Source organism: Argentina anserina, chromosome 5, assembly GCF_933775445.1.
Source record: "Argentina anserina chromosome 5, drPotAnse1.1, whole genome shotgun sequence".
Lineage (NCBI taxonomy): Eukaryota > Viridiplantae > Streptophyta > Magnoliopsida > Rosales > Rosaceae > Argentina > Argentina anserina.
In genome coordinates, this window is record NC_065876.1 from 1,060,981 (window position 1) to 1,087,147 (window position 26,167).

The 26,167-nt window shown below is 39.5% G+C and overlaps 5 protein-coding genes across 5 annotated transcripts; 2 read left to right on the top strand and 3 right to left on the bottom strand.

The window, feature by feature from the left end:
* Window positions 1-107: 107 nt before the first annotated feature.
* LOC126796215 (alpha-mannosidase I MNS5) lies at window positions 108-4,387 on the bottom strand. Its single transcript, XM_050522977.1, has 15 exons — window positions 4,181-4,387; window positions 3,777-3,819; window positions 3,628-3,693; window positions 3,408-3,469; window positions 3,149-3,248; window positions 2,852-3,034; window positions 2,571-2,619; window positions 2,307-2,486; window positions 1,998-2,118; window positions 1,795-1,876; window positions 1,618-1,703; window positions 1,402-1,502; window positions 1,030-1,171; window positions 787-937; window positions 108-679 (listed from the first exon to the last, which is right to left on the bottom strand). The coding sequence occupies exons 1-15, from the start codon at window positions 4,306-4,308 to the stop codon at window positions 449-451; spliced, it is 1,725 nt and encodes a 574-aa protein (XP_050378934.1). The 5' UTR covers window positions 4,309-4,387; the 3' UTR covers window positions 108-448.
* Window positions 4,388-5,563: 1,176 nt separating this feature from the next.
* Window positions 5,564-6,577, top strand: LOC126796217 (peroxidase 41-like). Its single transcript, XM_050522980.1, has one exon. It carries the CDS (start codon window positions 5,564-5,566, stop codon window positions 6,575-6,577), a length of 1,014 nt encoding a protein of 337 aa, XP_050378937.1.
* A 533-nt stretch (window positions 6,578-7,110) lies between these two features.
* Window positions 7,111-8,573, top strand: LOC126796218 (peroxidase 65-like). The gene has a single exon (XM_050522982.1). It carries the CDS (start codon window positions 7,594-7,596, stop codon window positions 8,569-8,571), a length of 978 nt encoding a protein of 325 aa, XP_050378939.1. The 5' UTR covers window positions 7,111-7,593; the 3' UTR covers window positions 8,572-8,573.
* A 390-nt stretch (window positions 8,574-8,963) lies between these two features.
* Window positions 8,964-10,339, bottom strand: LOC126796219 (putative DNA glycosylase At3g47830). The gene is made up of 4 exons (XM_050522983.1): window positions 9,877-10,339; window positions 9,490-9,690; window positions 9,312-9,368; window positions 8,964-9,220 (listed from the first exon to the last, which is right to left on the bottom strand). Exons 1-4 carry the CDS (start codon window positions 10,330-10,332, stop codon window positions 8,984-8,986), a joined length of 951 nt encoding a protein of 316 aa, XP_050378940.1. The 5' UTR covers window positions 10,333-10,339; the 3' UTR covers window positions 8,964-8,983.
* Window positions 10,340-18,612: 8,273 nt separating this feature from the next.
* On the bottom strand, window positions 18,613-20,548 carry LOC126796372 (U-box domain-containing protein 38-like). Its single transcript, XM_050523185.1, has one exon. It carries the CDS (start codon window positions 20,378-20,380, stop codon window positions 18,749-18,751), a length of 1,632 nt encoding a protein of 543 aa, XP_050379142.1. The 5' UTR covers window positions 20,381-20,548; the 3' UTR covers window positions 18,613-18,748.
* Between the last annotated feature and the right edge of the window lie 5,619 nt (window positions 20,549-26,167).

Consider the following 26,167-nt stretch of genomic DNA (forward strand, 5'->3'; position numbering starts at 1 on the left):
CAGTCAGGACCTGTGGGTTAAAGGTCCTAAACAACTATTCAGGTGGCCCATTGGGTTAGCTTTTAATGCTTTTTGGGCCCATTTTATCTGTGGTGCCTTTTACCTGCCGGGACAAGAGCAACCCGTCCTCTGACGATGTCCAAAGAACACATCCTCTGATCCTCAGATAATTTTTACTTTCATCGTCTGCAGTAATCAGGTAAAGTAAAATATTACATGTAAATTTATATCAAGAGAATGTAGGAATCATTTTAGCAACCAGTACTGTGTTCTCTACTTGGTACATTGCTCAAGAATCTTATGAGTAAACTGTGATATTCACTTTCGATCTCGATGTATTCCTGCGAGGCCTATCTCTCTCCTTTGTAATGTATTGCCGAGGTATTAGATTACACAGCAAGTTTACAGTTATCGTCAACCAGATAGGCTTCTGGTTCCTGTGAGGGAGTCATATGAACAGCCACAGCCCGCAGTAGCCAGCCATGCTACATGATCTTCTTCTGCAGTTGGTTGAATCGACGCCACATTCGTCGTCTGTTAAACACCGATGGTCACTATGAACATCAGGGATGTGGCAAGCACTCTCGATTTGTTGGCCGGCACATTCCCATGAATTCAATGACATAGACGGGCATACCTGTTTGGACATTGAACTAGTTCGTCTCACCTCTCTTTCAGTCTGCACAAGTGAAAAAGTTCATGTACTGCCAGAAGTAATGCTGTATTGTTGAAGTAATCAACTTTCTTAAAAGGAAAAATAAGTATGCAATTTGGTACAAGCAAGACCTTGAGAGAAGTCCAGTTGGTTTGGATGTAGGCATCTGGAAGCCTATCCTGCCAACTACTTAACACTGGAAGTGGATGACCCTCGGTTGTGAAAACATAATTTTGCTCAAGCAAAAATGAATCGTCAAACAGAAGATATAGATATTTGCACCTACATAAAACAGAAGTTATTTTCGGATAAATGTTCAGTTTGAACAATTTAGGGTGAGATAGTGTTCTTTGTACTTTGGAAACTACTCTTACGTCTCAGCGAGGAAGAAACTATGCTGATGATCTTCCAACTGCATAGTTGAGACATCTCTAATGCTTGCAAAACCTCCTTCCACTTTCGTGTACAAGTTCAGAGAATTCACAATTGATTCACCTACTTCTATGTACCACGGATCTGATAACATGCAACATATACTATTAACAGAAAACAATCACGACAAAGCAGCACAGTGAATATCAGCTAAGGAGTAGTCTAAATTAAGATTTTTTTTTTTTGCAGGTTAAAGCTGATGAAAGATGACCTGATTTAAGCATTAGTAATTTTAATGCGTGAAGAGATATGTGTGCATATTAAATCCCGAATGAAAATGAAGATTACATATAAAAACAAATTGATGATCAGACCTTTGGTTGCTTGGTATAAATAGAATGTTGACTCGGCAAATTCAGGGCGCAGGGGATAATATTTTTCTGTAGGATGTAACATTTGGTGATCCAACAAATACCTATACATCATACAATTCATGTTAGACATTTGTGTTTTTTTTTGTCAACTCACAAAATACTCGAGAATTTGAGAGTAGCAAGTGTACGAAAAACAATTTTGAAGATTCAGAATACCTCTCTGGTAGTACTCCAAACATATTCCATACATTGAAGAACTCACGGTGGGATGAGTTTGCAGCTGCAATGTCTCCAACCAGGACCTATAACCATAGTTCACATCTAAAGCTTAGTAAGCTATTTCTAAGGTTGAACTTAAAAACTACTACAATGAAAATGTTTTGAACTCCTTGCCTGTAGGCCAGGCCAAAACGCTTGAAGGCTTGTCAGTTGCCAATAAGTTGCTTTTCCTGTCCTCATATCAGCTTCGTGATACCTAATTACAGTAACAAGATGTAATCACCAAATGTTTGTTGGCTAACCACAGCTAGATTTGAGTTCTCATGTACTGATGAGAACTCATGTAGGTACTTAATTTGGTGAAGTTAGTAACGTACCATGGACCATGTCTAAAATACTTCTGCACAGCAATATAAGCAGAATGAAACATTCTCCAAAACTCTTCCTTTCCAAAAAGAATGTGGGCCTTGTATAGATACTCATAAAATGAATCAACCCCTAGATGAAGAAAGCAAACATCAAATATAATCATTTCATATGCAATCAAGAATAAAGTTAAATGGTCTGCAATGCTGTGATATGCCATTGAGAGACTACAGAATGAAATGCTGGCCAATCCTTTGGGAGACCCAATGCTGTGAGACATATGCAAACCTTTAATATTTCAACTACATGAGTAAACCTACCAGCCCCAATCCCAGATGAATACTCAATCCATTCCCCAGTTGATACATCCAATGTCGTACCAAGTAAATTCAAGGAACTCCGCATGCTCCATAGTTTACGAAGAGAACGTAAAGCTGCAGATTCGTATATGGGGTCTCCAGTCAATCGGGATAATGCTCCCATTTCCAGAATTAGAGAGCCTGAATTCATGGGAAAATCAAAAGAATCAGAAAGGCATATTTATTGATAACCTCATCACAACTCTGCAAAAGAAAGCCCCTCACCACACCCTGAAGTGCTGGTTTCAGTAGTCTCATTCTCCACTACTCCATACTGTGCACAGAATTTCGCACTGATGTAGTGTCATATATCCTTCTTACAAACAAGACCACCAGACCATTCTCATATATTTGAAACTTGGAAGGTGAAGACTTTAAACAATTTTGAAAGATATGACTAACGTATAGCTTTGGACTTATATTAATGATATACAAGACCTTATCATGCATACATCCTGCATCAAAATAAAATTTGAATTTAGAAACATGCATGCCTCAGCTGCTACCTTTAAGTTAATCCATGCATACGGCAACCCAGTGGGTGTATTAAATGCTGGTAGAAAGCGTTTTCCTAAATCCTCGGCCAAAGTAAGCAGCTGATTCTTGTAAACTCCTTGACCCAACCTGTCTGTAGAATCAGTGGCAAGCAGATGAGCAGAAACAAGTCCTCCAAGAACTCTTATGTTGCACTACAGAAGAGCAATCAAGTGGAAAAGAAATATATTAAAACAGATCAATCATATAAGCTGATGACAACACAAGCCAGACAAGTTAACTTAGTTCAGAATGTTTTCAATAGATACCTCGAAAAGATTTACCCTCGCATCAACATCGAAAGTTAAATTATCAGAGAGCCAAACAACTGCGTTGTGAAATTCAGTGTTGTTACCCATAATGACAAGGCTGACAGAAAAGTTATACATCAGAAGATAAGCCATAAATTACATCAATGGCGTAAAGTAAGCAGCGTAATTGAGCATATATTGTAAAACACTCCTAGCATACAATTCATGTAAAGAAGTGCAGTGTGACTACACTTCCTAATTTAAGTTCATAACTCACCTGGACAATGACTCTATAAGTGTAAGAGCGGATCCATTATAGTTTTGTGGCAGGTGTTCAAGCTGAAATAGGGAACACAAACACTTCAATTTACTTATTCAATTCATCATAATTCATTTTATCAGCTGATCTATGGTTTACCGGGAAAACAAACACTACGTTTTACTCTAGTAACTAATCATAATCCACTTCATCAGCACGACAGCACATATATAATTACCTTCAAATTTCCAAGTTCACTAAGAGAGTCAGTGAAACTTTTACTTAGAGGCTTTAGCTCATCATGCTGCAAAACAATACAATAGTCTCGACATCACGCCACAACAGTACATACATACTCTGCAAGAACAATGCAAGAGAGACACTAACCGGAAAAGCGTGGATCATGTAGTTGTCGTAAGCATGGTAAAACCTGAAAGCAGAGAAGCAACTTCTAAGTTAAAAGTCAAACCTTGAACACTAAGACAATTGTTTCAATTAGAAAACACACACATTGTACGAAATCAATTAGCTATGAATGTCTCAATTTCCCAAACTCAAATACTTCAAGATCCAATTCTCATCAGTATTTGATCAACCAAATGAACCACCATACATCAACACCACTCAAAACAAGTTCATCCCCACTTTGTCAAATCTCCAATTACACATAAAGTTTCAATCTTTATCTCAATTATGACTACCCATTAAGCTAAACAATTCAGCAATGAAAAGTTCACGAAACCACAAACAAATAAATCATAAGTTTGGTGAAGATGAAGTGGGGACTTTACATGGTACGGACTTTATTTCGGAGGCGTCTCTTCTTAGCTGCCCAGCGAGGATCGGATTGGGAGGTCGATAAGTTGAAGAAGATGAGGAAGAAAAGTAGAACCCATGTCACAGATTTGCGCGGCAACATTGCTGAAAAGCTCAATTGGGATTTCGAGTGAGAGAGAGAGAAGCGGGTTTTGCTGCAATTGGTCTCACTCTCAGGTGGATTGATGAGTACAAACTCCAAAGAGGGTAGTGCGAACTGCGAACCAGTGAATGAATTACACATAAGCAAAAGTGTTGTCCTGACCAATCAGAGCTCCATAATACGAACCTGTGACTAAGTATGAAAAATAAAAAAGTCATTGTTACTTTTGGACTTCACAATTGAAGTGTATTCCCCCCGTTCCCGTAGACCTCCTCAAGTGCAACGTCTCTAATTTATCGTCCATACACTCTACAGATTTCACGTACATTTCAAAACATTATTTATTCACCGTCTGATTCGATATGTATAGTATGCAGCGTTGCGACATAGACGAATCTAGATATACTCAAACCAATTCCAAAATATATCGTGAGTAGCTAAGCAACTCAATGGGCTTAGCGCCTTGGCTATATCAGAAACTCCCCGTGAAACATGAGCTTCTCAAATTGAAGCATACTTAAGTTGTGAAAGGATCGGAAAAAATCCAAGACTTCTTTGGAATGTCTTGGTTGTAACATCAACTTGTAAAACATATTCCTTAAAGAGAGATCATACTTAAATAATTCCCGGTTTCAAAGTGACAGTTCACTTGGTCACCTTTTTTTATATATAAGATTTATGATTGTTTCGAAGTATTTTTGTTTATTGAACATTTCACCCAGATCTTTGATTAATGAAGTTACATGTGTAACGAAAGCGCCTTAGATAACTCCATAAGGTTCAATTGTCTCAAAGTTGCAATATTGATACTGTCTTAACCCAAGTCAATCTCAAACTTCTTCTCATGAGGATTATGGCTCCAGCTCCTCTTCTCTGGTCCAAGTCCAACGCTGTTGTCACTATATATAGCCAAAGCCATATATGAATTCATGCAAAAAATAGCACACCAAAATAAACCCATGCAAAAAATAGCCATCATTCTAAAAGGACGACACTTCGTGTACGGTTAGTTATATCAACAACACATCAAATGCCCCCACTACAAAACCTCCCATCCACAACTAGGAACCCCCCCCCCCCCCCCCCCCCATGCTCACCTACACGAACTATATACATACTTGAGATATCTTATTTCCTGTCCATTGCCTAAGGAGCTACAATCTAGCTCCACTTTTGAGGAAGATAAAAAGACAACAATTGAAACCGAGGAAGAACTAGGTCTAAAGCAAGCCCTGATCTTCCTCGCATTATTGTTATGGCGATGGCGGCAGCTTTCCCTGCTTTCCTAATCCTCTACATTGCCTTTCCCTTGACACTAACATCCGCACAGGCTCCGCCCCCGGTGCTCACCGAAGATTACTACGCGAAAACATGCCCCGACTTCCAGAAAGTAATCCGGGAAACCGTCACCGAGAAGCAGAAGGAGAAACCCGTCACCGCCGCTGGCACACTCCGCCTCTTCTTCCACGACTGCTTCGTTGAGGGTTGCGACGCCTCCCTTCTCATCAGCTCCAACCACGTCAACAAAGCCGAGAGGGACGCAGATGAAAACCTCTCCCTCTCGGGTGATGCATTTGACGTGATCATGAAGGCCAAGACCACGCTCGAGCTGACCTGCCCGGGCGTAGTCTCATGCTCCGACATCTTGGCCGAGACCACACGAGACCTTGTGACCATGGTCGGCGGGCCATTCTACAAGGTCAAGCTGGGACGGTTAGACGGACGTGTGTCCAAGGCCGAGCACGTGTTCGCCAACCTCCCAAGGACTAACCAAACCATAGACGAAATGATCAAGTTCTTCGAATCCAAAGGCTTTACCGCCGAAGAGTTGGTGGCCTTGAGCGGCGCCCACACCATCGGATTCTCCCACTGCAAGGAATTCTCCGACAGACTATTCAAATACAACGCAACCACCCCAACCGATCCCGAAATGCACCCAAAGTTGGCCGAGGGCTTGAAAAAGACATGCGCCAACTTCACTAAGGACCCATCCATGTCAGCATTCAACGACATGATCACACCAGGCAAGTTCGACAACATGTACTACCAGAACCTGAAGAGAAGGCTAGGGCTATTGACATCCGATATGGGTTTGCTTAACAACCCGAGGACCAAACCCTTGGTGGAGTTGTACGCTACCAATCAGCAAGCTTTCTTCGATGCCTTCGTAAAGGCCATGGAGAAGCTCAGTCTCTATGGAGTGAAGTCAGGGAAGGACGGAGAGGTGAGACGCCGGTGCGATACGTTTAACGATGTCATTACATCTTAGACTGTCGACAGATCCGGGACTTGAAGAGAGAAACATAAACTTTTTTTTGAATTATTCTTTTTAATATTAATGTTGTTAATAATCCATGAGAAAGGAAATTCATGAGTTGGTGGGATATGTGATGATGGGATTGATCATGATTATGAATGAGATGTATGGGTATATAATTATACTGGTTTAAGTTTGAAAGATGCGACATGACTCACATGAGAATATATTGATTTTCCTTCTCCATCAGATTCACACATGCATCCACATTTCCTTCTTATACCCATTGAACAAAGTGAAGTTCTCTCCTCAAGTTTCTAGTACTTTAAACAAGGATTTTAGCCTTTCATTTTGAGAGTTTAGAAAGAAATCAGAGAATGCATCGTGAATATTAAACAGAAATGAATCAGTCTGTCATTGATGAAATATTTGGTCCATGATGGCATGGGATGGATTAGAATTGACAACAATCACATTACCTAAGCAAGTTCATAGATATCAAAATTGAAGTCAAAAGAATTGACGTGATCTGCTTTTAGTTTCCTTCTAGATCTCAGACATACGAGACATAAATCATTACAGATGGGTGCTTATTCAAAGAGAAAAATATATATCTCAAATTTATGATATTATAGAGCCAACTGAAAATGGAACCATTGCTAACAGGTGGTGTGTTTCGCTAATACTGGAATACTTTCTTTTGTTCAAGTAGAACACCATATCTGTTGAGAATGAAGAGTTCAAACCGTAGTCCCAACGCCATCAACAAACTCTGTTTCTCTCAACCTTTTCAGTTTTCACTATATATTTTAGCAGTTGTAAACAAACACAGAATTCTCCTAAAACCTCTCTCAATCTTCCATCCAATACATTTGCACCTTCCAATTTGTTCACATCCATATACATAAGGAGGAGCTCTAGCCCTGTTCCATTTAAGCAGCTGACATTAAACCCGAGAGGAAAAAGCAAAGCAGGTATTTCTGTCTCAATAAGCCTGCTCTTCAGCTCTTCCTCGTGATACATACACAATGACCCTTCCTATACTTTTCATTCTATTTCTCTCCATTTCCTTCACCGAATCGAAGCTCACTGTGGACTACTACAAGAAAACATGCCCCGATTTCCAGAGAATAGTCCGGGAGACGGTAACCCTGAAGCAATCTGCACAACCCACCACAGCAGCAGGCACTCTCCGCGTCTTCTTCCATGACTGCATGGTGGAGGGCTGTGATGCATCAATACTCATCGCTTCAAACCATTTCAACGTGGCAGAGCGCGACGCTGAGATAAACCACTCCCTCTCTGGAGATGCCTTTGACCTTGTGACCCGCGCCAAGACAGCCCTTGAGCTCACCTGTCCCGGCATTGTGTCATGTGCTGACATTCTTGCAGAAGCAGCACGAGACTTGGTGATAATGGCGGGTGGTCCATACTACAAAGTGCGATTGGGACGAAAAGATGGACTTGTTTCCAAAGCTTCAATGGTGGAGGGGAATCTAGCCAGAGCTAACCAAACTTTGGATTCCATCATCAACCTCTTTGCTGCTAAAGGGTTTACAGTGGAAGAAATGGTTGCCTTAACCGGTGCACACACAATCGGGTTTTCCCACTGCAAGGAATTCACAGACCGACTCTTCCATTACAGCAAAACCACACCAACGGACCCAGAGCTCCACCCAAAGTTAGCTGAAGGATTGAAGAGGACTTGTGCCAATTACACAATAGACACGACCATGTCTGCCTTTAATGATGTCATCACACCAGGCAAGTTTGATAACGTCTACTATCAGAATCTTAAGAGGGGGCTGGGGCTCTTGTCTTCAGATCATGCCCTGGTGAAGGACCCAAGAACAAGGCCTTTGGTTGAGCTCTACTCTACAAACCAGGCAGCATTCTTCAAAGCTTTTGCTCATGCCATGGAGAAGATTAGTATTCATGAGATCAAGACCGGCCGAAAGGGAGAGGTGAGGCGCAGGTGTGATGTCTTTAACTCTATTAGCGCTTAGATAAGGAAGCAGAAGAAAAATAAGATTTTCATGGTTTCACATGCTTGAAGATGACGATATATTCATGATTATTGCTTAGATATATCACAGCAGTACTTTTGGACACAATGCAAATACAATTCAATACTTTATGCTGTAACCAAATGGCAAATATTAACAGGTAAAAGTTGATAAGCCTCCATAATTCACCAAAATAACATAACTGTTTCTACTTTCTACCCTTTTTACTTATAGAAAACTGCATCATGACTAATGACTACTCTAAAATGTACTTCTGCTGATAACACATTTTCATTGCAGAATGCATAAAGTTGGAACCGTTAACATCATTTTTGACCGATTAACCTTAATCTCCACTTGCTTAAACCAAGCATGCTTTTCTCTTTCAACCTTAAGGGAGACAACTTAGAATTTACTTACAGTAACGTAACAAAGGACAGGAAATACTATCCTTGGATTCCTTTTCTTGTTGCTTACCAGTGCTACCTCCTTTCTTGATGCATTTGCGGCAGAGCTTACCATGTGTATACAGAAGGCAGTTCAGATCAAATTTAAGTTCATCCGGTATCCATTCATTAAGATGAAGATATGTCTTATTCCTGTCTGCTCCAACTGGAACCCAAGCCATGGACTTTGCAATCTCAAACACCTGCATTACCATTCCAAGAATCAAAACAAGGGCATGCCGACTAGTCATAAACCACTTGAACCAACATAAAGTTCATATTATAATTACTCACATGGGTGTCCACCGGAAAATCATCTTGCTGAAGTTGGAACATTAAAACACAAGCCACCTATCATCCAATTCCCAAAGGTTATCATCTCAACTAACACACACAGTAAAATATATAAAGCCAGAGTACCATTATATAGCATCTCAAGCAAAGCAGCTCAATATTACAAATATACATTTACCGTTTTTGGACCTATTCCTTTAAAATGAGAGAGCTCAGCCTTAATTTCATCAACTGACAAATGTCGCAAGTACTCCAAGCAAAGCTTTTCCTTTTTCTCCAGTAAACAACTCAGCATGTTCTTAATACAAGAGGCTTTGGTCTTGGCTAAACCACCACATCTTATTGCACTCTCTAAACTTTGTGAATCAGCAGCCAAAACCTTCATCACAAAACAAAACCATGCAATTCAAAAATGCAAGTCCAAACATTCACAAACACAACAACACTTGAAATGAAAACCAACATGCATTTGTCCTTAAATACTTCAAAGTTCCAACCTTTCTTATTCATTATCAACAAATGCATCAAGAGTTCAAAACCCATATATTAAAGCTCAAATCTTTACCTCTTCCCAAGTTGGAAAAGCTGACTTGAGACAAGCAAAGGCCTTCAGGGAATTTGCTTCCGTGGTATTCTGAGACAACATAGTTCTCACTAAACCATCCAAGACACTCTCTTTTTCATCCGACGGCTCTGAGCTCACGGCAACGTCGGAGTGGTTGGATGCTTGAGAACTCAGCCGCTGCTCTCGGTACTTTGCAAACTCTTGGGGGAAGCCGTGGAGGGCCAAGAGGTCGTCTCGGACGGAGATACATTCTTCTCGGGTGGGTCGGGCGTAATCCGGGTACGGGTCCTTTGGGGTCTGTTTGGTGGTTTTGGGTGAAGGTTGTGGGCTGTGGGTAATCTCCACCTGCTGCTTTCTTTTGCGGCCTTTCGGCATTGTTGTTGAGGTAGCTCCACCTTGGGGACCTTTTTTCAGGCACCGGCCGGTTGTAAATAAGTTGGCTGGAGTCGGATTCATGTCATTGGACCAGCCCAATACTCAATCAATCTGGGGTGAATTTGAGTTTAGCACCTTCATTCTTTTATTAAGGCAGGAGACTAGTTAATTGAAATATTATTTGAATTTTGGCTAGTTGTTTGCTAATTTTTCCTTTTAATAAAATAGGTAAAAAGTACTTACTTAAACCTGAAACTTCTAGCTATATTTGAGTTCACGTATTGAGTAAATCTCAATAACAAACTGGTTATAGTTATTAGGTCTATGTATTTAGCTACCAAAATAGGCCTTTTGTTTTGGACATGCCCTTATCTTGTGGTATAATGTGAATATAAACAATCAAATCTTCTAAACCATTAGTTTGCGACAATGATTTAAACATTTATTTGTAATTAATTTTCAAAGATGTAGACTTTTCAGAGTTGTACATATGGCAATATGACATGCAAAGATTGCGAGACTTGTTACTTGCTTTTGTTATCAAATCTTTCAATTATGAGTTAAAACTTACAAAAATATAATTGAAATTTCTTATATAATAAATATAAATTTTTTATAATCCATTGAAGAAGATTCGCATGATAACCTTATGTTCTCATCAAATATTTTCCCCTTTCATATTCTTATTTAAAGTAAATAAGAGTAGTGAAATTTTGCACCACCCAAAATATAGCCCTCACCCCAACCTTACTTCTTACAACGAAATGTAAAAATTATCATTGTTTTTTTTACATTACAATGAACATGTTTACTGTAAAAAGTGCGGTATGGGTATGAGAATTGTAATTTGGGTTTGAGCAAATTTACCACCCCTACTAAAATGACAGTGTGTTTGCCTTCTTTGGTAGCTCTTGAATAAAAAAATTGCCACCACTGAATCATAAGCCCCGTTCAGTTAGTCCAAAGGACCAAGCGAATAACTGTACATATCGGCCAAGATGCTCTGGGTTGAAGCCCATTAAGGCTCCACACGTGTCTCAGCCTCATCACATTAAGCAATAGGACTCCAACTCAGCAGAGCTTACCTGTTTCCAGGTCTGCATCTCTGCAGGTAGTGGCCCGGGGACTTTCCTGAGCCCAATTATTTTCCAATAATCACAGCCCAATCGCCTTGTCCAGTGGTGTTGCACTTAATAAGTCCACAGAGGATTATAAATCCAAGCAAACTTTCTCATATTTCCAGTGTGGGACTAGAGCTAATCAAACACTGAATTCCACAGGTTTCAGCAGACGATATGATGTAACCTCTACCTCAAATTCTACACTTATAATTCGCAGCTTTACTCCCTCATGGTTCATATTCTGTGCGGGGACTTGGTAAAACACTATCGGCTGAGCACATCGTCACCCTAGTGCCCCCACAGATTGAAGAAATATCGTCTTCTAGTCGCATGGCTGTCTAGCTTGCTTGCTGTTGCTGGCTTTGTTGCCATCAGTCTCTCAACTTTTGCCGATTCCGGATACGACATCTGCAAAATTCGAAAACAAATTCCACATTACTTTGATCATCAACTCTTGAGTTTAGGCAAGGATCAAGGAAAACAAGAAGAGGGGAGAAGAATAAAGTATAGGTAAGAGCTCAAGTATGAGAAACAAAGAGAAAACCTATTGGATAGTATGTAGACTATTGCTCAATGTCCAGCTGCAGTTATCTTTTTCGGCTGTTTGGCGTTGCATGTGGTTCTGGTAGCTCATTTTTCATTGGGCTGATCAGCAATGATAATCACTAATCTTTTGTGAATTTGAGTGTGACACACTAGTAATCTAGTTGTGTAAACCCTTGCGTTGTTGGAAGATTTTGATTTTGCGTTTTCAACTCTGATATAGAGTTAATGTGAAAAGGGGTAATTTATGCTTGGAAATTGCTAGCTAGCTCCAGTGGAATAAGAGAAGAAACTTCAGTAGAGTTTCTTTTGCATTTTCTATTCCCACATATGTAACGTGATATCAAATCTCATGCAGTTGCTATGAAGAAAAATACTTTATACTTGATTCCCAGCTGGTTTTAGCGTGCTTCTCAATATTGTTAGGCCAAATAGACATTTTGTAAGACATTGGAGGAAACTACTATTTAGTAAGAGATGAAAACTACGATTATTAAGTGGTATAATAACATTGTCTGACACATGTTGAGATTACCACATATTGATAATTTTATCCAATACAAAATTGTTTACTAGAAGGTGAAGATTACCGCATATGTTTATTATCCAACTAGAAGGTTTATCCAACACGATATTAGCTTTTTTAATTCGCTCGCTCTCTCTGTACTTTCGTTAACTTAAAGTTAATCGACTTGAAATTTCATACTATTATGTTTGTTGTGACTAGTGAGTTGGATCTTAGTATAACTTGCGTTGAATTTGAATTGGAGTCTATTCGAGCTTTGATTTTGAAGGACTGAAGGCACTTCGATCTTTGTTAAGTAAGTGAAGTAGATTCGAGCTTAGATTAGCTAAGCCTGAAAATCAAATTGTATCATAATTGGAGTTTGAATCTTCTAGTATCATAATTTGATCTTTGTTTAGTAATTGTTTTGGCCTCATATATAACAAATCGAAATGAAAATTTATTGTGAAAAGTGACGATGTTGACATCAACGACGAGGAGGAGTAGCACAACATCAGGATTTAGATGCCGACTTCGAAAATTTGGTGGTGGTTGTTTTTGTTGGTTCTTTGGACGGAGCATGAGTCGCCTTGGTGGAGTAACCCTGGCGGAGTAGCAGAGATGGAGTGACGGCAATGAGGAGGATAGGATAGGATGAGACCTCAGCATCCCGAGCTTAATGGTGGAGATGTGGATGCCCAAAGCAGTTTTTGGGTGCCCACATCATTTTTTTATATTTCTTTTTCTCTTTCTTTGTCACATTGTAGTCAAACTACCATTCACAACATAATATTAGTGTGACTGGTAGTGTAACATGTAGTGTATCTGATTAGATTTCTAGTCACAGAAGTCGTGTGAGTGACTCTAAATGTAATGTCTAATCATATGATTATCATCGGTGTGACCCCGAGTGTGGCTATTGGCATGATTACCAGTGTGACTACTGGTGTGACAACGTCAATTAGGGGTGAACACGGGTCTATTCGGTTCGGTTTTGGACAAAACCCATAACCCAACCCAAATTTTAAATTCGGTTCGGTTCGGTTCGGTTTTTCTATTTTAGAGACTGTGACCCACAACCCAACCCAACCCGTACGGTTCGGTTCGGTTCGGTTTTTTTTTCGGTTTTACCCGTATGTAAAATACGTAATATTATATATTAATTTTAAAAGTACAAAATTTAACATAAAAATGAAAAACTAATAGTCTAATGATTATTTCATACCTAATTGACTTATGCCTCATCATTTAGCCCGTGGATCTGAAAAGCTCGTCGAGGCCCGCAAGCCCGATGGGTTTTTACCCGAAAACAACACTATTATGTCATAAGGGAAGACCCATTACCAATATGCGAACACTAAAAGTCGTTTGCATATATGAAATCACCTAATTTTTGTCACCGATTGTGTGCGGTCGCACCAAAAAATTCCATTTGGCAAAGCCCCGGTCAATGAGGATTTTAATGTCAAAACGCCTTTTTTCTTGACCATAAGTATGGACGATCAATCAATATCCAAATCGGACGAAATTTTTACGGGTTCCCTAAATATATATACTGATCACATCTGCTGGTGTCAATCGACCATATTTCGAACTGGAGTTATCGATTGCTGAAGTGTCCACAAATGTATCATACCTTTATATTAGATTTATAATAAAACTATCGCATTATGAAGCGACTATATGAAGTAAACTTTTAGGGATCGATCGACACCATCCGATGTGATCAGTATATATATTTAGTGACCATGTAAAAATTTCATCCAATTCGGACCTAGTTTGACCGTCAGAATTTCCGGTAAACTGAAAACACCACTAATTTGTCCTAAAGGAGAATCCATTACAAAGATGCGAGCGCCGAAAGCCGTTTGCATATCTGAAGTCACCTAATTTTTGTTACTTATCATGCGGGGTCGCACTGAAGAAATCTATTTGGCAAAGCCCCGGTCAATGAGTTTTTATTATGTGAAAACGCCTCTTTTTTGGTTGACCGTAGGTACGAACGGTTAAACCATGTCCAAAATGGACGAAATTTTTACGTGGTCCCTAAATATATATACCAATCACATCTGCTGGTGTCGATCGACCATATTTCGAATTAGAGTTGACGATCACCTAAGTGTCAACTAATGTATCATAACCTTTATATTAGGTTTAAAATAAAACTATCGCATTATGAAGCGACTATATGAAGGAAACTTCTAGGGATCGATCGACACCAGCCGATGTGATCGTTATATATATTTAGTGACCCTATAAAAATTTCATCCAATTCGGACCTTATTTAACCGTCGGAATTTTTGGTAAATCGAAAACATCACCATTATGCCATAAGGGAGGACCTATTACAAATATGCGAACGCCGAAAGCCGTTTGCATATCTGAAATCACCTAATTTTTGTTACTTATCATGCGGGGTCGCACTGAAGAAATCTATTTGACAAAGCCCCGGTCAATGAGGTTTTATTATGTGAAAACGGCTTTTTTTTGGTTGACCGTAGGTACGAACGGTCAAACCATGTCTAAAATGGATGAAATTTTTAAGGGGTCCCTAAATATATATACCAATCACATCTGCTGGTGTCGATCGACCATATTTCGAATTAGAGTTGACGATCACCTAAGTGTCAACTAATGTATCATAACCTTTATATTAGGTTTAAAATAAAACTATCGCATTATGAAGCGACTATATGAAGGAAACTTCTAGGGATCGATCGATACCAGCCGATGTGATCGTTATATATATTTAGTGACCCTATAAACATTTCATCCAATTCGGACCTCATTTAATCGTCGGAATTTTTGGTAAATCGAAAACATCACTATTATGCCATAAGGGAGGACCTATTACAAATATGCGAACGCCGAAAGCCATTTGTATATCTGAAATCACCTAATTTTTGTTACTTATCATGCGCGGTCGCACTAAAGAAATATATTTGGCAAAGCCCCAGTCAATGGGGTTTCAATATGTGAAAACGCCTCTTTTTTAGTTAACCGCAGGTACGAACGGTCAAACCATGTCCAAAATGGACGAAATTTTTACGGGGTCCCTAAATATATATACCAATCACATCTGCTGGTGTCGATCGACCATATTTCGAATTAGAGTTGACGATCACCTAAGTGTCAACTAATGTATCATAACCTTTATATTAGGTTTAAAATAAAACTATCGCATTATGAAGCGACTATATGAAGGAAACTTCTAGGGATCGATCGACACTAGCCGATGTAATCGGTATATATATTTAGTAACCCTATAAAAATTTCATCCAATTCGGACCTCATTTAACCGTCAGAATTTTTGGTAAATCGAAAACACCACTATTATGCCATAAGGGAGGACCTATTACAAATATGCGAACGCCGAAAGCCGTTTGCATATCTGAAATCACCTAATTTTTGTTATCTTTCATGCGCGGTCGCATTAAAGAAATATATTTGGCAAAGTCCCGGTCAATAGGGTTTCAATATGTGAAAACGCCTCTTTTTTAGTTAACCGTAGGTACGAACGGTCAAACCATGTCCAAAACGGACAAAATTTTTACGGGGTCCCTAAATATATATACCAATCACATCTGCTGGTGTCGATCGATCATATTTCGAATTAGAGTTGACGATTTCCTAAGTGTCAACTAATGTATCATAACATTTATATTAGGTTTAAAATAAAACTATCGCATTATGAAGGAAACAAGATGGCTAAATAATGCGCCTCTTATACATTAGGTCAATTAGGTTAGAAATTATGTGCGGCTGTGAGACCGACCACACTATTTATTTTATTAAAAAAAATAATGTAAAATTATAAATATAACAAAATGATGTCGTTTTGTAACGTTGACCATTGACTTCGGGTTGTTCGGGTCGGTTCGGTTTCTAAAGGACTGAACCCAAAACCCAACCCAAATAGAATCGGTTCGGTTCGGTTTTTTTATTTTCGGTTCGGTTTGATTCGGGTTTCGGTTTGTTCGGATTCGGTTTGGGTTCGGGTCCGGTTTTTTTCGGTTTTCGGGTCAGTTTGTCCACCCCTAACGTCAATGCCGATATTTGGATTGTATTAGTTTATTTAAGAAGTTCAAGATCACATTACAGTAAACAAAAGTTCGTTATATATCAATTCTATTTTTTTTCATTTTTTTCACATTTTCTTATTTTCACAACAGTCACACTTCTAGACACACGAGTAATCACACTACTAGATACAATGACAGTCACAATGTTGTTATTGTTACAACCAGTGTGACTACAACTGTGACTGCAAGTGTGACATGCCGAGAAATTTTTTAAATCCGCTAATATGTTAATATTTAAAGGATATCGGTTGAATGTGTTCAAATCAAGAGAATAGCTTTGCCTTGGGCTCCGGATTTGCCGGAAAAGTTTGGAGCATCGCCATAGACGGCGGCAACCCCTTTCGAGGGTTTCTCCTCCTTATACGGTAGTCGATTCAGAGTGTGTATGATACCAAATGAAAAAGAGAAAAAAAAATCTTTCAAACGGTACTGACCACGCTCAAATCTATTGTCAGAAGAAAAAGTTATGACTAAAATAAGAAGAATAATGAAAAAGAAAAATGTGCAAAATGACAAAATAGTAAGCAAAATATTTAAAACCTTATTTTTTCTAATTTGTTTTGAAACTTGTTGATTTTTTTGTATTTTCTAATTAAATGTGATAACCACCTTATAATTGAATTTTCATTATTTTTTTTATAATACCAAAGAATAATTTGCCCTTCAAACAACACAAATATCACCATATCTTTCACTCTACCCAAGTATTACCGGTTAAAAGGGTGGAGAATTCTTCACTAGTTTACTCTCTGGTTGTGGGATTCCAATTGACATTGACATGCATTTGAACTGTATAATTTACAATTGAAGTGAGTTATCATGTACACACAATCTTGACCGAAAAGATCTAACCCTTAACGTTCTAGAGTGATATCAATTTTCATCATATTGACTTTGGAAAAATGAACATGGAAGTATCATGGCAAATACATATTCATTTTGAATTATTTAGTGTCAAAGCTCCTAAAACCAACCTGGTTTGACTATGTGCCGGTCTTGTTTACCGTGAAACAAAACTAACAACTATGATTGTTTGACGAACACATTGGGTAAGAAAGCCACTGATCATAGTTTAACAACTCGCTAAAACAGAGATATTCCCCACCATTTTATAACACATAAGGTTCTGAGACAAATACTTCAGTTTATTTCATGGTTAAGCAATCTAAAGGGCATGGGTGCCAGATAAGGCCAAAAGCCAATGTGCAAAAGCTCTTGTCTAAAACACAGAAAATGGCTGAGCTTGTAGGAACTGAGAAAAGTAGCTAGGGCGTCTACCAACATCCCAGAACAAGAGGCCAATATTAAACTAGAGACGTACAAATCAAAAACCACACAGACAGCAACAACATCATCCTATCGATTTCTCAATAGAATTGAGTTGCAACTTGTGTCACTCTTTCGTAGAAGTGCTTTCATTTACCCTATCTTGCACTCGTTTTCCTATTACATGGTGAATTGGTGATAAGCAGGAAAGGTTCTTCTACAAAGCATAAAGTGGAAGAAGGTGGTGACAGAATATATAAAAGGAGGTCCCAGAATTCTAGTATTTGCGATCGCCCTGTAAACTCTGGTTTCAGAAATCTGAGCAAATCCTTAGTAGTGCTAATGTGCTAAATCACCCATCAAACCAACATCAATTATGTGTTGGATTCTAGTGATAATCACAATGACCTCTATAGGGGCTCAAGGTATTCAAGAATAAAAAAAAATTTAGAGTCCTATTAAGAAATCATAGAATCCAAGGCTACTAACTTTTTGTCTTTAGAATCACATGCCCACCAAGCTATATATATAATCTTGTCACATTTGAGCACCTACCCCAAATGTGTCTAGGGGTTTAAGGATTTTGCATTACAAAATGCAAATCCTCCTTATTTGGTTAGAGAATAGAGATCCCTCAAACTAGAATTAAAAGAAAACACAACACCAGTAAAATCCCAAATTGTCCCTTATGGCCTTATCCATTGAATCTTTTGGAACCATTTACGTGCATAATTTGCATCCCAAAATCCTTAAACCCCTAATCACAAACACTAATCCAAAAAGCACAATAAAGATAAAGAACAAAAGCAAAGAACATCCTCCCACTCAATCCTGTACTTAACCATCTCACCCTATATTACATTTTCTTTTTATTAGTTTTCTCATTTCCATCTTTAAACAATAATTTACAACCCTACATGCTACAAGGCTACACCTAACAAGAAAAAAACTTTTTTTTCCAAAAAATAAAAATAAACATACTAAAAGGTCGTCGAGTTGGCAGCATTCAAGCTCCTGCCCGGCCCAACTCTGTAACGGGTCCCGCCAAGCACAGCTCCAGTACCCGAATCCAACACCCCCTCCCAATCCAACACACCCTCCTCCGGCCTCCCTCCGCCGCCGCCTCTCAAGATCATCAACAACCTCTTGGCCTTCTCCCTCGCCCTCTCACTCCCTCTCTTCTCCACCTCACTCAAGACCTCCACCGCCTTCGCCTCCCTCGCCAGCCCCCTGAACCTCATCGACCCGTGGCTCAGCGCGTACAGCGCCGCCACACAGTTCTCGCGCGTCGACTCCGAGTCCAACTCGTTCCTCCTCAGCATCCCCACCAGACACTCCACCGCGTTCGCGTCCAGCATCGCCGACCTCCCCTCGCCGCAGACCGCCAGGTTGCACAGTATCAGCAACACCCTCCCCGCCGTCCCCGGCGCCTTGGAAAGCGCCAGCAGCGTCGGCACCGAGTTCAGCTTCACTAGTTTAACTCGGTTGCTCTCCACCAGCGTCAGGTGGTAGAGCGCCAGCGCCGAGTCGTGGCGCGTGCGCTCACTCTCGGCTCTTATCAGCGCGTGCATCAGAGGCGGCAGCGCGCCGAGGACGCCGATGGCCATCTTGTTGTCTTCTTCCAAAGCTAGGCTGAAGAGCGCGCCGGCGGCGTGCTCCTGCGACTCGCTGCACCCGCTCTTCAAGACGTCGACGAGCGGCGGGACGAATCCTGACCGCACGATCTTCACCTTGTTGGGCTTCTCCAGCGAGAGGTTGACCAGCGAGGCGACGGCGTTGACTTGGACGGTGTTGTAGCGCGAGACGATCAGGGATCGGAGGGCGGAGAGAAGCCGAGTCGAGCAGAGAGAAACACGGAGGTCCTCTTCTGTCCTCGTCAGCTTCCTCAGCGAAATTACCGCCTCTTCTTGCTCGACTATGACGGAGCTGCTCAGCTGCGTCATCAGTTCCGCTTCTTCCGGACTCGAATTAATCGAATTGGAATCGGAGTTGAGATTTAGGGCTGGAACTTCGACAATTTCCGAAGAAGACGGGGAAGAAGAAGAGTAGCAAGACGGCCGAGTCGCGAAGGGGAGAGGAGTGTAGGGACTGCCGGAGCCGGAGGCGACGACGACGGACTCCTCCGACGAGCTGGAGTAGAAATGATCAACGCGGCCGCGGCCGAGCTCGGTGTTGGCGTGGGAGAACATAATCGGCGGGCGGTCAGCGACTCCCTTAAGCAGCTCCATCTCCGAAACCCTAATCCCTTCGTCGACTCTGCTCTCCTCCATGAGCGTCCGGACGTTCTTCTCGACGGCGGCCAAGTCCGGCGGCTGGGGGCGGTCGGCGTGGTTGTGGTCGCACCAGTTGAGGATGGTGGTCTTGATGGCCATGTTGGGGATTAGGTTGGAGAAATCGGGCCGGGTGCCGTCGGGGAGCTCGGGGGAGTAGCCGAATTCGCGGCAGACCTGGACGGAGAGGCGCTCGAAAGTCTGACCGGAGGCGACGATGACCGGGTCGGACATTAGTGAGCCGGAAATGGGGCAGATGAACTCTTTAGGGGGTTGCTTTGCGGAGGAGGAGTTGGAGCGGTGGAAGGAGATCTTCCACCTGTGCTTTCCATTACCACCCATCGGAGAAGTAAACTGATCGAGTTTCAATTATTGAGGAATTGAGTTGGTTTGGGGGACATGGGCTTTTGAGTTCGAGGGAGAAGTGAGTGGACTTTGGGGAAGAGAGGGGTACGGTGGTGACTGGTGAGGTTGAGCTTGGTCTTTTACGTTTAACGAGATTAACGAGTATCTGGGTAAGCTTGGTCTTTTACGTTTTGTGTGAGCTGTTTGTTTGACCAGTCTTGGGTAGACGAACCCGCTTTATGGCGCTAAATTATTACAATTACTGTGTTTAATTAACATCATCATCAAACCACAATTCAAACATTTGAAGAAGGACGGGTGATATTTATATTTTACCTTTCCATATTTATCTTCAGATATCTGAAGATTATGATACTTTGATGGAGTATAAAAGAATGAGCACAAGGTGGACAGAAGAATGGTGGTCGGTAAATTTATTTTCAAGTATCATGACTAATATAATTTCGAGATGATTTAAATTGGTGTGTTGTTTTTTTTCTTCAAAGTTTAGGACCGAATAAGATGCCTGAGAAGTAAATTTTGAGCTAGGCTAGTGAAAGAAAGTATTGCAAGGACAATGAAGCAAGAACATTTGACATTGTCTTTGAAAGGTGTAGTGTTTGACATAATGTTCTGTGATGTGAATGCAACAGCGTGTTAGATGGAGAAGTGTATGTTACCACTAAAAGCTTTTAAACGTGATACTATTATGATTGCAAACAACTCGAGCTAGGTACGTTGTTTCACAGTGGGATATTGTCATTTTGGGAGTAGGTAGAGATAAGGATATATATATACATCATACATGCTTTAGTTTAGTACTGATGGATATTTGGTAGTATATATCACCAAATTCAACTATATTTTTTTTACTTCTATAAATTGTCATGATATATCAACGGGTTTTAAAGTTCTTATCGTATGCTTGATCAAAGCTATGTTCATTTCCAAATGACCTAAAAATCAAACAACTGTCTATGTTAAACAACCCTATTCTTCTATTATTGAAAGTTTTGACCTAAAAATCAAACAATGTTAAACAACCATATTCTTCTATTATTGAAAGTTTTGTTATTGTGTAAAAGCCAAAACAAAACAGAATGACAGGTTGGTCTCAAGCACTAAACTCATCCCAGAAATGGTTGTACTGGTAGTTGAAGAAATCTGAGTCACGCCTACGAAAGTCAGCTTACATCTTCATACACAATGAGTGACATAGATTGTGTTTGTGCTTTGTAGAGTTGATCTGAAAGAGTCTCAACTCCTGTCGTGGTTGCTGTCATAATATATATATGATGCCAACCCAAAAGACTGAGCTGAGTGATCGATCAGCATGAACTAATTATAAAGAATTGCAGCAACAACTACTGGTAGTGGTTATATATATGACTTATGATGGGGAGGAACAAGTCCCAGATCAGAATCACTGAATCAGAAGCATGAAATTAATGATATTGTGCACGTTCCTGGTTTGCCAGATTTTATTCTGATTTTGATATATAGTTGAGCTGGGGAAACCGTGGAATATATGGCTTCCAGAAATGATCAATTACAATTACAATTTAGGGTTTACTTAATTAATCTATTAAGTCAGCTCTTTATGTCATGCATGATGATGATCACATATACGAACCCGAAAAGTTAATTGCAATTGCCTCCTAGTTAAATAATCCTGGTTTGAAGTTTGAACCAATGACAGGTTAGGGCGTTAGACAACATACTAAATTACACATGAATAACAATTAGTCGATCTCTTCAACGAAAGGGATGTCACACCCAGACTACTCGTTGAGTGAGTCACTTAAGTAATTGATTAGCACAAATTATCCAGTGTATTGTAGGTCAAATCTCCGATCGATATTAAAACTTTACTTGGTATTTGGACAAGTTTGCTCAGATGAGAGGAACAATATTCTAAAGAACAAGCAGAGATTGCGATCGCCCCATTTTAATATTTGTGTCACCAATATCAATCACCACTTCAAGTAATTTTCAATTTAAGGACAAGCCAGGGGTCCATATATCATATATGTAACCAAGTTTCTAGAACCATATAGTACGCGTATAAACTTCCAAGAACTTCACAAGTTCACAGCTTGCAAAATTGTAGCTACCCTAAACTCCAAAAGGCCAAACGTTTGAAACTGAGCTTTAAACATGTTTTGAGACGCCTAGGATTCTACTCGAGTAGAAGAAAACGATGCATCAGAACAAGTAAACAACAACTGTCGGTACTCTTTCCAAGAGTAACATAAACCGTAATTTGGGAAATGGGAACAACTGAGAAAAAAGTATAAATTGGGAACACTCGAATATCCAATTGGATATGAGCCTTTTGTGCGTTGGGTTGTTTATCCATGACCACAATATAGGCCCTGCTTCTTTATGTACATGAAATCATGGCCCAACTAGATGCAACCTGGCCAGTGCTTTCAAGTCTACTTATTTTTATAGTAATGACTAAATGACTAATGAACTCGACCAGTGATATGTGTCCGAGCGCAAGAATGAAAGATTGGGCATTGAAAAACTGAAGTAAATTTACCGACCATTCATTTATTCAATTTGTGTCAACTATTCTAAACACATATCTTGTGTCTTTTCTCAACTTATATTTAGATAATAATTAAGCAATTAAACACATGACATAAATTTAGAATTGTGAGCACAAGGTGGAAAATTAAAGGGTGGTCGTCAAATTTATTTCCATTGAAAACGATTATGCACACATTTGACGAAGAGTCTGAAATGAAGAAAAAATAAAAATAAGGGCAACAAAGAATTCGGATTCCATCGACTGCCAAGGTAATGTCATTGGAGTTTTCACCTCTATCTATTCAAGACTGAAAATTTTACGTATTGCATTGCAGAGATGATCTGAATTTCGGTTATATATATGCTTTGTAGAATTGTAGGTTTGGAAATTGGAATATTGTTTGCAAGTACGTAGTATTTAAAGTCTCAAACTGAAGAACAAAGTACGGTGATCTTTCATTTGATTTAGAAGGTGATGTCTGGACGTCTTCTATGGTATTAGAAGGGCAATTGGATATATAGACCATCTTACATAGGAATTATATTTTTATGCCTCCTGTACGTTTACCTGTTACCCTATCTAAAGTCTTCATCCACCCTCTGCCTTCTTCGATCAGTTGTCTAAGAAAAACAAAGCTGAAGCTAGTCTCAGTACACATCAACCCGCATCTCCGTGAGATCTCGTTTTCATTGTATTCCAATCACATACTTCTCTCTTTTTCTGAGTAAGAATGTTTTTACTATGCTACTACGGAGAAGTATATTTTGGTTCTTACTCTATGCAGCTGCAACCTAGCTAGTTAAAGTACACGCTGTCGCTTACAGATAAATCCAGTAACATATGCACGCTTATGAAGATGCAAATGTTTTTACGGAATAAAGCACTTCTAATTGCTCTACTTTTAAACAATAAACCCCAAAAGAAAAACCCCTCTGCCATTATTCCACATGAAAAATTCAAAGTAGTACTGGATATTCCCAGAACTGGACAGACGTCCTGATAGTCTGATAGTGAAGGGGCATGCCTAGGCTTAATCATTAAATCTTCTTCGTGAAGGGTAGTTGTTTATTATGTATATGCAATGTGTTTATGGATTTGGAAAGAATAATTAAAACCAATAATAGAATAGGCAAAGAGAAATTCCTGCAAGGACAAGAAACATGTTTCACTAAATTGCAAAACATGCATCGTCTTCAATAAATATACCCCATTCGTATCTTTTGGCTTCACATGATGATCACTTCTATTATGAACAATAATTAAAGATAGTACGTACAGATAACTACAGAAGAAGAGCTTTTCTTGACATGATCCATTGAAGAGCTGAGAGTTTTATATATTGAATCAGTTTAGGATGATTAATATACATGTAGATTGATCTTAAATTCTTGATATCAGATGTCATCAGTTAAAGTAAAGCCAAACCAAATATATTAAACCCTAGCTAGAAAGCAGAAAGGAACAAAGAGAGATCGAATAAACATAATACTGATTAAAGAACATAAGCAAACGGATCATGATCGATAATATTTTGCTTCATTAATAAACAGCAAGAGTTTTAACATAATGCTGATTAAATAGGATGATCAGTAGAAGAAGATCACTAATCAATCTAACTGAAACTAGAGAGAGAGATGGAGACAGAAATTTACTTAGAAATAAGCTAACGTACTAGGGTAAAAATGAAAAAAACCCTTGGAATGAAAAGTAGTAAAAAATTCACAAGGTATGTGGATTTGCTAGCTAAGCTAGGTTGAAGTAGTTAAGCTAGCTAGCAAATAATCGGACCGAGGCGCTTGATTCCCCTTTGAGCCAAAGATCAGTTCTGGATCCCTCGTTTCAGAGAAGATCGAGAAAGGATCCCTCCCTCATATAATCACAAGTAGAGCTCATGATCATAAGCAGTACCGGTATCAGTAACAGTAGCAGTGAAGCTCAAGCCAGCAGCACCCTCTTCTGCTTCTTCTTCTTCTTGACCTCCTCCTCCTCCTCCTCCTTCTTGTTGGTGATGATGAGATTGGGTTGGTTTTGGTGGTGAGAGGTGAAGAAGATGATGATGATAAAAGAGAAGGTGATGGGGGTAATCATGATATTTCATGATGATGACGATGATGATGAGGGTTGTGTAGAGAGTCAGAGCTGCTAAGAAGGCTAAGGAGGAGAGCATCATAATTGCTAGCTGTTGGGGTTTTTGCTGTTTCAAACTTTGAGCTTAAATCTAATTAAAGCTGATAGCTATTATTGCGTTTTTATGATCACCAAGCCTTGTTGTTGGTGCAAGCTAAGCCTAACTTTTCCCATGCCCCCCACTCTCACAGCTCCTGTTCCAAAGAAAAGAGGTTTTCATTTTTTATGGAGTAAAGGAATCAGCTGCAGCAATTGTTGGAAACCTTTGTTCCAAACACACCCCAATCAACTTACCTCCAAATGCTTACTTTTGTTAATTTGTACAATTATTCCTTTCTCCATTAATTTATAGATAATAGTATATAGAGACATCATCTTACTAATCAGAAATAAATAAATAAAATATTCTTAACGGATTCTTTAAGAAACTTGATTTGTAAGTGGTTAAGTAGAATTGCACTAATATATGGTTATTTTTTTTTTGGTAATTGAGATTCTAAGAAGGAGTGGCGGAGCCAGGATTTCATATCGGGTTAAGTTTAAAAAATTACTATTATTTATAAATTATATATAGAATGTTAGGATGAATTAATATTTAAATTTTAAATTTTTACATTAAAAATTAATTAAAAATATAAGTTTTTTGGTAATTTAAAGTGAATAAAGCCTACCGCAGCCTGTGTGTAGCTAGTAGCTATTGACAAGAAGCTCAGCTGTGATGTACTTTGTAGTCAATGTTTTCCTGGTTCTTTTGTTTATTCAGTCTCTGTTAAATTATGTCTACAGTAAAAGGCTGTTTGTGACTGTATATATATGGAGTTTACGTAATCCTCAAAGATTAGCTTTATTGGGTCTAGTTAAAGATGCAATTGGCAGGCCAACATCATATTTTACATGTGCTTGTCACATAGTGTATAATATATGAAATGGAATTTAGACTGGCAGAGGAATCTAGAACTGGGGAATGACAGAAGGCATATACAAGAGAATCAAGTGTCAAAGTAAATAAGTACTACACGCTGGGTACTTCTGCAAAAGCATTTTGGTCTCTCTCTCTCTCTGTCTCTGTCTCTCTCTCTCTCTTCTTGGAGGGGAAAAGCAGTCTGGTGGTTAATTATTCA